Source organism: Canis aureus, chromosome 2, assembly GCF_053574225.1.
Source record: "Canis aureus isolate CA01 chromosome 2, VMU_Caureus_v.1.0, whole genome shotgun sequence".
NCBI classification, from domain to species: domain Eukaryota; kingdom Metazoa; phylum Chordata; class Mammalia; order Carnivora; family Canidae; genus Canis; species Canis aureus.
Genome location: NC_135612.1, coordinates 15,312,936 through 15,327,237, shown reverse-complemented (window position 1 = coordinate 15,327,237; position 14,302 = coordinate 15,312,936). Strand labels below are relative to the sequence as shown.

The 14,302-nt window shown below is 36.1% G+C and overlaps 1 protein-coding gene across 3 annotated transcripts in view; it reads right to left on the bottom strand.

The window, feature by feature from the left end:
• KIAA0825 (KIAA0825 ortholog) overlaps window positions 1–14,302 on the bottom strand; it is a 380,540-nt gene that overhangs the window by 243,226 nt on the left and 123,012 nt on the right. For all 3 annotated transcript variants that reach the window (XM_077864518.1, XM_077864511.1, XM_077864514.1), the window contains exons 11-12: window positions 12,811–13,001; window positions 10,220–10,402 (exon numbers count right to left, since the gene is read on the bottom strand). In XM_077864518.1, coding sequence (XP_077720644.1) covers window positions 10,220–10,402; window positions 12,811–13,001 — 374 coding nt within the window. The remainder of the gene's footprint in view (window positions 1–10,219; window positions 10,403–12,810; window positions 13,002–14,302) is intronic.

Sequence of the window (14,302 nt, the reverse complement as noted above, 5' to 3'; positions counted from 1 at the left end):
ATCCTTACACTCGGAAATGTAAGACAATATCACTATTATGTAAAATCTCCTGCTATAAAATATGTAAAAAATAAATGAATAAAGAATAGGACAGTGAATATCATTTATATTACCCTCTTCAACCTGGATCCAATAAATATCAATATTTTGTCACATTTGCTTCATTAATGTAAAAATGGTTAGCATAAATTTTCCTCTCTTTATTCTTTAAAGTGACTTGTAAATACTAAACAATTAATGAGAATTTATAATTAATTTTGTACGCTCCTAGGAGCCTACAGAGGGCTTATAAAGAAGAATTTAATTATAAAATATATGACTATGATTTCAAAATTTAAACAATTTGGCCAGAATATCTGGTCTACAATTATCTTTGGAGAAGTGACTATAACATTTTTCTAGGTTGGCCCAAATTCAACAATAAATCTTGAGGTAATAAGAAAGAATTTGCTACATAAAATCTTTAGTAGGTAGCTTGGCTAATAAAATTTTTATCACAACAGGAGACTATATTTGCCTACATGGAGTTAAGAGTAACAACTGGGGAAAAAAAAAAAAAAAAGAGTAACAACTGGGAACATTTTAGAAATGGAATTGTTTGTGGTACTATCTCTCTTTATATATAGTACAGGAGCAACAGCATATTTTAAATAATATGAACAACAGAATTCCACTTTGAAAACACATTCTGACCCTTTCATTCCATATCTTGCTTCTTGTATTCTCACATTTCCCAAATATAACCTGTCTCTCCCCAGTTCGTCTTGCCACATAGAACACCTACTAATTAAATACACTTTGATATTTTTTAGACTTTTAATGTATCTCTTCTTTCAAAGTCATTTTTTTCTTCCTGAATTTCAGAAAGAACAAAATTTCCTAAATAGACTTCAAAATGAGGCTGTCATGTTTCCAATCCCTACATTACACTGTGTGAACTAAGCAGAAGCTTAGGTCAGGATACCACAATATGCTTTCATAAGGAATCTGAACTTTGTGTCAGCAATGAGGAATCACTGGAGAGTTTATAGCATGGGAGTTTTATCAGCTATTTTATATTTTAGAAAAATCACTTGTGTAATAGTATGGAGGAATTTGGAGGGATCAAGGTTGGAGGAAGGGGGATAATAAGATGATACTTCAGTAGAACAAACAGAGGAAGACAACATCCTAAACCAAAGTAAGAAGCAGAGGAGAGAGTAAGTATGAGGCAAGTATAAAGAATATAAACATAAAATTAACAGAATTAACAATATTCATTCTCTAAAACATGGGGTTGGAGATGGCACAAAGGAGAAGGTAGAAAGGAGAAGAGTTAAGGGTTAAGAGAAACCTGAGAGGACTTGCAGCATAGTTTCAGATATGTTGAAGGAGCTGCAGGCATTGAAGTACATCCAAAAGAAATTTGGATTTGCCAATGTAGCATATACAGGAGATATGTGAGTGGAAGATATTGCTGTGGAAGTCATTACCATATTGGCAAAGCTATGGGAATGGATGAATTCACCCAAAGAAAGGGTGTAAGAAGAAAAGATGGTTAAGAACAGCGCTCTGGGCCACACCAACATTTAAAGGGTGAGGTGAGAAAGTGAAGCACTCAAATGAAACCAAGAAGTAATAATCCAAGATGTAGGCAAAGATCCAGGACAAGGTGATATTAGGGAAACCAAGGGAAGAGAAATGGGACCAATAGTGATAAAAGTTGTAGAGAAGGTAATTGAATGGATGGACAAAAATTGGAGTTAGTGACTGGATAGGCATGGATGACCTGGCCCGTGTTGGTTTGGCATGATGAGGGCAGTTGCAGTGCATTGAATGAAGGACGGGTGTCAAAGTGGAGACAGTGAATGCAAACTATGTTTTAGAAGGGACATACAATAATAGAGAAAGAATATCCTTTTAATATAAAGGAGACTTTGGGGAAAGAACCAGAAGAGAGAAAGAATATTTAGAAGAGTATGGCCAGTTGAGTAGGAGGTAGATGTGATCAAGAGCTCAGGTGAAAAGATCTGCTTTGGCTGGAAAGAGAGACACATTGACTGTCAAAGAATTTACAGGTGACTAAGGATTGAGATAATTATTAAAAATGGAAATGAGAAGTTAACATTCATGGTGGTCTAGGTTTTCTCAGAAAAGTACAGGGCAAGGCCATCTGCTAACCAACAGTGGGATGGGGCAAAGTGGAAATTTTGGCTAAAGTGGAGGAGGATGAAAGAGAAAGCCACCCAGAGGCAGGACAAAGAACAGAGTTGTCACATTGTACAAAAGGCCAACTAAGTGACTTTTGCCAGCAGTGTTCCAAATTCCAGACAGACAGGCCAAGTGAGTGAGGGTGGAGACAAGGGACATGCACTAGCTAGGGAGGTAGGAAGGGAGATCTCAAAGGAAATCAGGCTGCAGGAACAGAATGAGATAAGGCTTGATGGGAGGCCAGTAGGGAGGGAACAATTTGGAGGATACCACTGGAGGCTGTGGTATCCTAGTTTCTGCCTAATTTGCCACATACTTTGTTGAGCCCTTTGCATGAAGTACCATTTCTCTAGTTAACTGAGGGGCAGGGGCAGTTCATTTCTCCAAGAATGAATACCTTAGCTAGGACGTACCCTCTGTCATGTTCACCTGGTTCTCTAGACTGCTCTACCTCAAAACGTCGTAATAAGTCTTTCCTGACCACCCTGTCTAAGATATTTCTTGTCTTACCACCTCATCCATCTCTGTGTCCTTATTTTGCTTTGTTTCTTCTTAGGACTTAACTCTGCCTCTGATCCTTTTACATTTACTTTTTGCTGCCTGCTTCATACACAAGGGTAGGGTCCCTGAAGATTCTTCAGAGGCAGTGCATAGGCACATGCAAGAGCTCTGGAGCCAGACAGAATGAGTTTGTATCTTGGGTGGCCTCTTTATGGGATGTGTAATGTTACTTGACAATTTATTCAGCTTCAGTTTTCTCATTTGTAAAATGGGAATAATAATAATAATCACCTCACATGGTCAGTGTGATGCTGATTGAGATAATACACATAAAGGACCAGAAAAGTACATGTACATAATAAGGGGCCAACATATGTAAGATATTATCAGTATGATAACAACAGTTGGCAAATATTTCTTAAGTCTACAACTATCTCTCAGTCTAAATGGTCACCTAGTCACAGTTTCATCCTTGAGATTAGAAAAGATAATGGAGAATCTAATAATAATGGAATGGCTATTTGGAACAGTGCCAAAATTTCTTAGACTACAGACTACTGGTGATACAGTATTTCCCAGAACCTTTCTGCCAGTACCTAAACTCTTTTATTCCACTCATGGTTTCTCAATCATCCCGGTAATAGTGGGGTTATTTGGCTATAAGAAATGATATGGCAGATGTTTATGGTCTCAGAGGGGGTGGGATCTGTATAAGCATTTAATTCCACAGCAAGATCCCAAATTAGTGTCATTATTCTGGAGAGTATAACAGGGTGAAAATTGGCCCACAAGCCTCATTCGGGGAATGAAATGATGAGCTGGCTATTAGATAACCTCTAATGATGTTTTGGTATACACTTAAAAGAGAGGATGGTCTAAATAATTCATAGTGGAGAATAAAATACAATTGGAAGAGCCACAGAATTATATTTTCCACAAGACATAAGAGAATTTTGATGTAGCAAATTTAAATACTCCTTTAAAAATAAGTAATTGTCCACAGGTTGAAGCAGAACACATTTCTTCACATTTCCAAATTAGCAAACTGTAAAGATGGTTTCGCTTAAGGGAAAAAAAAAAAGAATTTGGGGGAATTCCTTGCCTTTGCCCTTCCTCCAACATCGGCTGACCCTTGCCCCTTCCTGCTCACTAACATCCTACAGGCTCTGCGCTCATCACAGCATGCCACTTGGGCCCTCTGCCCCAGATTCAGTCTCTTGTGGTTCTCTGATGTACAAGTATGCTGCCTGCCTTCCTTTCTTCATTAACAAAACTGATTGACTTTTTGGGCTTATGTAGCCAGCTGCTGCTAGAAAGAAATCCAACGCACGTCACAAGTGAGAATAACTGATAAGCTAAAAAGAGTTAGCTGGGTTTTATGCTTCTCTTGTGCCTCACCCTGCTGTTGGCTGCCCTCCCAGGAGAACTGTGTCTCATAATATGATGCTAATGGAACAAACCTTCAGGATGGAATTGAGACAGCTGAAGGTTGTGAGTTCCAAGGGACAGAGGGGCCAGGCCAGACGCCTCACTTCTGTGTCTACATGGAGCCTAAGCCACAGAGGGTGCTCAAGAAATTAAAATACCAAGAGAAGACCCCAACTTGAGAAAAAGTAGAAGTGGTTTGGAATTGAACTCCTGAGACAGTGCTGGAATACCTGACACCATGGGGACATGCCAGTCTTTCTGATACCCCTAAAATCACAACCACCAATACGTAGGAATAACCAAACTCAATCTACTTCACTATTTTAAACACAATTCTAAGTCATTGTTTTGCTTCCATAAACTGGCATTACCCCTGGGACTATAAACAGTTGCCCAAATGTCATTAAATGGGAGAAATTAAAGTAAGACACTCAGAAGAAAATATGGCTTTCCACATTTCTTCTGCCCCCCCCTGGCTTGAGAGCATGATGAAAATAACTCTGAGGTCAGAAAATGATGGCCACAATGCTTGGACTAACTGTAGGTACATAGCAGACACTGGTTTAAAAAAAAGAATGAAAAGATGGTATTGTCAGACCTTGCTTAGTGGAAAGGAGGTTGAATTTCAGGGACCATCTGTGAAGAGCAGTCATGGGTGGGATACAGCCAAAGGGCAGACAGAGAGCAGGACATATGGTGGTGAGGTGGAACAAGACTTGATCACAAAGGATAGAGTGGGAAGCAGCAAGTCAAAGATTCAGGGGACAGGCCTTCTCCAAAGGTACCGACTAGCCTTTCACCTGTGCTTTACGTTATTAGAATCATACATAAGGTTGTTTGATTTTAGGTTTAAAAACAAATAGATATCTTCCTCAAAAGCAACGTGTAGAGGAAGTGGACAAAGGGAGGCCATTTACTCTAAACGAGATGGTTAACCAACCAACAACCAACTTCACTTTCTGAATTATTTTGCATTCGGCCACTTATTTCTACATGTTAATTATTTAAATTTGTATTTTTAGTCAGTATGTTCATTTCTTAACAGCTTTATTAAGATATCTAATTCATATGCCACAAAATTTACTCATTTTAAGTTTACAGCTAAGTGGTTTCTACTATATTCAGAATTGCATAACCTTCACCACTATCTCATTTTATAACATTTTCCCTACTCTCAAAAGAGATCTTGTACTCATTAGCAAGTACTACCCATTTTCCCCTCCTCTCGGCCTCTGGCCACCACTAATCTACTTTCCGTCTCTTATTGCTTATTTTGGAAATTTCTAGTAAAGTGAACCGTACAATATATATTCTCTTTTGTCTGGCATTTTTTTTTTTTTTTTTTACTTCACATAATGCTTTGAGGTTCAGTCCTGAGGTAGGGGCATCTGTCAGCACGCCATAGTTTTTTATGGCTAAATAATATTCCACTCTATGGATATGTTACATTTTGTTTATCCACTCACCAGTTGATGAGCATTTGGGTTCTTTTCACTCTGTGCTATTATTAAACATGCTGCTTGTATATAAGTCTTTGTACTGACATACATTTTTACTTCTTTTAGGTACATACCTAAGAGTGAAACCACTGGGTCATATGACCATATGATCAATATTTTACAGAAGCATACTCTGTGCTCAATGTTTTGAGGAACTGCCTATTTTCAAAGAATGCCAGACATTCTTGAGGTATGAAAAATAAAATTTCAGTCCATACTCTGCTTTGTGAGGGACAGAAATAGTATAAAATAAATAAGTAAATAAATAGGCTAAGACCATAACCTCAAAATACCCAGTGTTGGTTTAAAACCAAACTATAGACACAGCATATTTTGAAACACTTTGGAATTTAGTTATTCGAAGCCATGTTAGTGATACCAAGTGGATCCCAAGATACATCTGCTGCCCATATCTGATGACTTTGGCCTTTGCCTGGTGTGTGGACACTTGTACTGAAATTCATTCTTCTACGTTATTAAATGCTGTGACACTGAGGATAGTGGCTATGTGTATGTAAATAAATTTAAGCTTAACATTAGAAATTGTGCTAGACTTTACTCAATGGCAGATATTTACCTTGCTTGCTGCTGTAACCCTTGTGCTTAATCCTTATGATCAATCACAGGGGCTGGAGACACAACGACATAGGTTAAATTGAAACTAAATTGCATTTACCTAAAAATCTAAGAATTATATTTTAATTTGCTCTATAGAAACTAAAATTAACATTCTACACAAGCAAAATGCACCATATGAAACCATGTTTGGGTATGTATATGAACGTGCACCAAGCACACTTCTCAATATGCAGTTTAACTGCCTTTATGGAAGATCTACAAGCAATAGGCATTTTGGAAAATACATGGTGAATATTTCATGTTTCAGCAGGTCTCTTTCCCTGGAGGACAAACTTAAAGTACTCCTTTTATAACATTCTAACAGAAATCTACAAAGGAGAGTTGAAAGAGAACACACATTTTTGCAAACAGGTTTTATTCTTCCTGAAAAGATTTTAAAATCAGGTATTCCTGCCCTGGGATTTAGTGGTCCTACGCTAAACTCAGAAAGGAAAAATACATTCAGTTTATCTGTCAGAACTCCTTGGAAGAAAGGCAGTCTACCTTCTAAAAAGGCATATCGCATGTAGTGACAAATGTCAGGTACAGTTTATAAAAAATTCAATACTAGCAACATCTGATTGTTACTTTTTCATCAATTCCTCAAAGCATACAGTTTAATTTTTTAAATGTGAAATATAGATACATTTTTCCCCCTAAATACTAATAATGTGACAATTTCATACCCTGGCTGTGAAAAGAAGCTAAATAAGTTAACAAGTTCCTTGAAACACATATACAATTTTTTCCTACTTGGTGAAGAACATGCTGCCCTGTAGATTTCCTTTGTCAATATAAAGCAAAATATATTTTAAAGATTGTACTGATATTCTAGAAAAGCAATCATAAAATTTAAGTCAAATGAATGGATAAAATTTGTGAAAATTTATATACATTGAAAAATATTAAGAAGGAAGTATCTAGACTTTTTGTTCATGTTTCAAAGCAATGTAGCTATCTATGTTTTATATTAAGAAAAACCAGAGACAGTGCTTGGTGTAAAATGTTCTGTAATCCTGGTTGAAATTAGCAATTTAAATTTGTTGAATGAGGTTACAGTGCAATATCTAATGCACAAATCACAGAGATTTGAGTACTTGCATAGTTGTTAAAAAATGTATCAAAAGGCCATGGGTTAACAATAATGAATGTATGTTACATTATTATTATTAAAATATGCAATCTTTGATAATAATTTATTTGTTTTACAAATGCATTGGGGGGTTAAAATTTTTCTATTCATCTGTGACAAACCATGAAATTCAATATTGCTCACCATGACCAATCCATGAAATTTGTCAACTTTGTTCCTGATTTTCACAGGGCCTTCCTCTCAGATGAAATGACCCGTTGAACTAAGAGCATAGCAATTTTTTTCATCTATGGTAAATCAGTTGAGTTTACTAGGATTTATTATGTGCTTCAGACCTTGAGCTTTTTATGATTATGAGCTATTATGCATATAATCCCAAACTTATGGCAGTTTATCTCACTATTTCTTCCCCTTCCTGAAAGAATTCTCCATTTCTAAAATTAGTTCTAAACAGTAGGGTTGCCAGAAAAAACAATCTATAAACAATGGGTTTGTTGAAAGTCAAAGAGTGGGTGAAAATTATAGGGAAATTGAAATCAAACTTGTTAATTACTCGTAGAATTTCTAACACAAAAGTCTCAAAATTTACTGAAAATCAAGATTTTTCTCTTACCAGATTCTTCCAGAAAGGAATAATTTATCCTAAGAAATAGAAATACACATAGTTTTTCCTATCCAAGAAACTAAGAATATGTAATTATCTAGTCTTTCAAGATAAAGTCACTATTTTGGAGGAGACCTTAAACAAAATGGTATTATTGTTTTATGATAAGATCTACTTTAACCTCTTCTATAAGATTACGATTCAAATGAAATAAACCCGAAAAGTAGTTTAAAAATTTTAATCTCCCTAAATCTTATTTAGTGTGTATAATCTTCCAACATTTTAAAAATGTAGTTGCTGAGTCTTCTCTTTTGCTGTCCCACCCGCTGCTCCCTTGCAGTGTTTTAATAAACTTCTATCGTTTTGTTCTACGTTGGGACGAATTCCTTCACCCCCTCCCCCAACACCCCCCCCCCCATATCACCAGCCTTCACCTGATGGGGTCACCATGTTTGGTAGCCCTCATCCAGAACCTCTGTTGGCCTGGGACTTTCTCTGGATTCTCTGGGAATTTCTCAGGACTCTTCCCTCTGTGGACCAACTGCAGTGCTCCTTGAGGAACTGACAACCTCCAGCAGAGGTTATTCCTCTGTGAGGATCTGAAGCTCCAGGAGGAACTAGTTCTTCTTGCCCTTTGAGAGGACTCTTTCAACCCTCTCCTTTCTATTTTGGCCCTTCTGCTGTGTAACCCTTGTAGTCCTCACACCACAGATCTCTGGCCAGGGTGGCTCCTTAGTTTGGTCTAAAAGTCCAAGGTGTACAGGTTGGGTTTCCATGCCTGTGACTGCCCCCCCTCCCCAATTCCTCTCCTACTTCCTCCCCAACCTGTAGCACAATTGGCAGGGGCAGCTCAAGCAGGGAGGATCCACACATGTTATAACTCAGTGGGGACCCTCTCCTGACACTGGATGACTCAGCCACCTTGTTTGTTTTGGGCTCTCCTTTTTCCCTTTGTTTCTCTGGATCAAGATGCCATCTTGATCTACAGGCAAAAAATGTCCCCATGTGTTGGAGTGAGTCCAACCATTCTGTACAGATGATGGTTTGATGAGGATCCCCTCCCCCTAAATCCCATGGACCTAGCTACCAGGGATTTTCACTCAAATCACCTGTTGCCAAGTGAATATAATACCATGCTGTGGTCTATACCTACAAAGAACCTTTGACAGACCAACAACTTTAGGTAGGAACAGTGTGCCCTCATCCAGCATGAAGCAGCTACTCAGGATGAGACTTCCACTCCAATACCAAAGATCTGTCATTGGGGAATGTGGAGGACAATGTTAGGCAACAGGCTTGAGCGAAGGAAACTGTGGTAAGGTAAAAGAGCCCACAGTGACCCTGGGCTGAATGCAAACACGCTCAATAAATGACACTCCCCCCCCCCAAAAAAAAAAATGTCTATAGGCCCTAGCTGACCAATGGGCTACTTACAATCCAGCACAGGTGCTAAAAAAGGAAAATTTCATATATTCCATTATCTCCTCACTCCTCTTCATAACTATAGCCCTCATCTTCCCCCCACTGCCTCCTGGCAGACAGTCTGTCCTTTCCTCTTATGCCTGCTGCTCTCTTACATTGTAGTCAATAAAATTCAATCTCCTTTTTACAAAAAATGCAATCACTGGAGCACTGGGCTGACTCAGTCAGTAGAGCACATGACTCTTGATCATGAGGTCATGAGTTCAAACCTCATGTTGGGCATAGAGTTTCCTTAAAAAATAAATAAGTAAATAGAAAACAAAAGTGCAATTACTTATTCCTCCTGCCAGTTGTCATTACTAGCTCAGCCTAATACTAAAAATGGAAATGCATGGCAGATTAACTGACGGTGTGGAAACATTAGGTTTCTTCTAGATTTGGGGATATTTTAGTATCAACTTTTAAATTTTTTCTATTACAACAAATTACTTCATATAACTTTAAAACTAAAGAAATATTTTTAAAAGAGCAAAAAGCCATTAGATATGATTTTCTTCTTCATAAAGTATCAAACTATGATTAAAATAACCAACCCATTAATATAACATTTAAACAACTCAAATAGTGAAGTTCAAGATAATCCTGATCCTTCTGGGGTCTTAGCATCTGAATAAGATTGACCAATAGAGATTTAACACAGTATTAGTTCATTTTGTAAAACGGCCCAATTCACAATATAAAAAATGCACTTCAAAATATTTCTACTTGCTACTTCACACAATTCATTAAGTAGTATGAAAATAACTTTAAGTCACATTATTTACATATCATAATAGCTAAAAAGAAAATATGTTTGATACTTACTGATATAATTCAGATAAAGGTGAAGTCAAAATGACTAATGTTGTGAACAGATTATTACAATGGGTATGAATTTTAAAAATTTTATCATCTATATACTCATGAGGATTCAAAAGCTTCTGTACAGATGTGCAAACTGACCATAACATAGTCTCAGTGCATATTAAAATTGTCGTGACATCAAGTCTATTGGAAAGAAAAAGAAAAGTATGTTAAGCAAAACTGTTTTTCTGCTTGGTATGTATACTATCATTCATATCTCTTATATTAAACCTATGTAAGAATAGAAAAGTATTTGGTTAGATACCAGAGCTTTAGAGATCAAAGGCAGATAGAAAGCATCAAAGCTTAGTGTTTGAGTTTCCAGGTGTTAGGTTGCTCATATACCATTATCTTTAGGAATAATGAGGTCTCTCTATAATACTAAAGTATTTTAGGAGTGCTTTTCTTACTTACTTTTTTTTAAAGGTTTATATCACATTATCAGGATACTGTTCAGGAAGCTCAAGAGAATTTCCTTGAAATTATGTCCAGCAAAAGAGGAGCCAGATTAAAAGAAAATTTGCCATTACCCACATGTATATGATAGGTAAAATTTTGATAGGAAAACAATTCTCCTTATCCAAGCACAGGCTGTCAAAAGAAAGTTACAAGTTTGGGTAACATGTTTCCCCAGCAAACGGGAGAGGAAGAAAAAAAATGAGACCAAAAGTACAAATGGAGAAGCTTATAGTTTCCAAAATTTTCAGCATTGAATAAATTTGTGGAAACTTTGTTGTATTTTGTGATCTTCTTATTAATAAACTCATTTAATTTCTATCTCTCCTGTGTTTTATCAGAGACCCAAAGATCTGTTTAAAGATTATTTTGGTATATGACTGAATTGTACAAACCTCAGTAAATTTCCTCTTTTTTTTTCTTTTAAATTCAGTGTTGAAGAGATAGATGATGGAAATCATGAAGTGATAAGAAAACAAAGTTTGAAGATCTTTTAAAATGACACTTTGGCTTCAAATTTATTATATCTATATAAAATAAGTTTAGACATATACTAGTGACAAGTAACACATATTACATATATTACATAATATATATGGTTTTGGTCATCGGGCAGTTGGAGGCCACTAGAATACCAAAAACACCAATAATTACCTTTAAGAAGGTTTAACTGCAGTATTTGCATCCATTTGCTCTAATAGTTCAACAATTACAAATCCAAGATATATGTACACACACACACACACATACACAGTCTGACTTTCACAGTAACAGTGGTTTAGTATTAACCATTCAAATAAAATTATTTACTTTACTTTTTATTTTTACATTTTATTTATTTTATTTTTATTTTACTTTTTAAAAAGCTAGAATAACTCTAGCTTTTCATGGCATTTTTATGTAACCACCCAGAAAACAAAACCAAAAGTCTCCATAGTACAGTTAATTAAATATACTACCCAGCAAATCTGATTTCACAAACATCTCATAATGACTTGCCACCTCATAGTCAAAAATGATTTAAGCTACATAGGAAAAGAATGAAGGTACCCTTTGCTCTCAGAAAAAAACTTTCCATCTATTCTTCTGAGTTCAATGATTGAAAAAAAATGCTTGGTCAGTAATTCAAAACAGTCTTTGCAAAAGACCATATTTATGAAACACTGTAGCAGGACCTAAATACCCTTCAAATGCAGCATGCTTTATAAGAACATGATCAGGAAATGATTCCTACTGCCAGAAAAAAAAAGAAAAAAGCCTCTGGTGTCTTTAGGTTCCTCCTATTATATATCTGAAAAAAACTTTTCATACCTAAAAGACAGATCTTAATCACATCAGTGAGAATATTTATAAAACAAAAAACCTTTCTTTGTATGGACCATCATTGTCTCATAAGCACATTTTTGTAACGGTCATCGCCTACATGCCTCATAGACCTGGGCTATAGTTTAGTCCTTAATACCCAGTGACTGCTGCTCCTCATTTTCTGTGATTTCATATATATATATTTTAGTGTGATTTCATATTTTATTGAACTGATTTTTAGTAATATATAATGGAAAGAAAAGAAAAAATAAAGGAGAAAAAGAATTAGAATATATCAAGGAGAAAAATTATTAGTCAAAGGAGTTTTCTTATGAAGATTAACTACACTGTTTAAAGGCTTAATAATAAAAAGAAAAACTAAAATCCCCTGGTTGCCTAGAATTTCAAAGTCAGAATAACTGCCCCATCACAGCACTGCTGCTTTTTTCTCCATTTCATCCAATTCATTCTCAATCTCCCTCTTTTATCTTATTTAATAACCTTTGTATATAAATGACTTAGATTGTGATACATCTTGAATCATTTTTTGAGAAACAAGTGGGTTCTATATACAATTTTAAGAAGAAAAAAGAGCAAAGTTATCTTGATTCAAGTTCCACATTGCCACTTAAGTATCTCAGGAGAGTTGAATACGATTTCCTTTCAGATGTTAGAAACATGTTAAATACACAGAGTTATGTTATGTCTTGAGATTCAGAATTACATTCTGCTTTATACCAGTTGATGAAAAAGTTTTCTTGAAAAGCAATGGGTTTCACAACTTCAATTACCTGATCTGTGGAGTTCTCTTATAACTGGGATGGGCTCGAGCATATCTGGAGGCCAGCAGACCCAAAGATTTCTCCAGCACTTCTGTGAAAATCTCCTGGGCTAAGTTAGGGGGCAGAATGGTCCAGAGATCGTGATGAAGAGCACAGAAGAAATAATGCCACATCTGGAGGGAGAAGGAGCATCTTTCCCCCTGGCAAAACCACCACACATTAAACAATAGAATCACATCTTCCAAAATGTCAGTTTGCTTCCTATGAACATAATTAGTTCAGGCTGAAAGGAAATAGCTGGAAAGTCTGACACACTAGATGACCAAGAAAGATTTTTGACAAGATGTAAAACATCCTTATTGACAAAGGAACATATGTTTTATTTCAATTACTAGACCAGATATTCTAGTGCAAACCCAGACCACAAGCTTTTAACCTAGCATATCTTGATTTACCTACTCCTAGCCTGGAGTTTAAAATTTATTTTACGCAATCAGCTTTACAGTTGCCAAACGAGTCATGCTAGTTTAAGATAGTGGGCTGGTTCCTCTAAAATTAAATTTTAATAATGTAAATTGTTTAAGTAGGTATATTTTTCTGAGACTGTTACCATCCTTGAGGTCATTCTTATAAATGTCTGAGATTTCACATTATAATGAAATGACAGGAGTAAACATTAATTTACATACCACATACTTATCAACATGCATGAAACCAAGGGGATGGGGAACTATTAAAGACTATTACATTAGGCTATTTCATTCACGGAGTTTTAATAACCATGCTAGAAACAGATACTACAGTGGTCAGATTTTACAAGAGTCTGTAAAGCTTAGGCAGATGTTATCATTTCTTAGCATGTGTACGGTACTTCATACTTCCAAGGAGTCAGATCCTCCTTCCTTTCCACCCCTTATAGACCTCTTCTGTGGGTGCCAAATTTTCCCTGACGAGAGAGGAAGACCCAGCATTGGCCTAGGCCAGTGGGACAGGCAGAAATGAGAAGGTAGCCTCAAGTGATTTACAAGCATTCATGAGTTACAGGCTCTCAGGGAGGTATGCTAGTAGCTTGACCTCATTTTCCTCTAACCAGATTAAAAAAAACAAAACAAAAACCTACTTTAAATAGGAAGAGTAGAATGTGTTTTTCAAACATTACCCTGATTGTTACTATATCAAAAATTAAATGAGTAAAACTTCACATTTTATCTCTAAGCAAGCCTCCTAGACTTAAAATTCCTGCTTTGCCTGCTACTTATATTTCTCAAATATCACCCCCCCAAAAAAATCTGCTGTTCCTTTATACCAAAGGTTGATAGTTTCTCATGCAGATATGTCTATCAGTATTTTCCTTACATTCTATTCTTCTGATAATGTCTCTGATTATCTAAATTATTTGTAGTAATCGTGATAATATGTTTATTTGTAGCAATATATGTAGAAGTAGCAAAATTAGAGTTTCTTATACTTTCTTTGCTGTGTGCTGTATAAGGAATGCTTT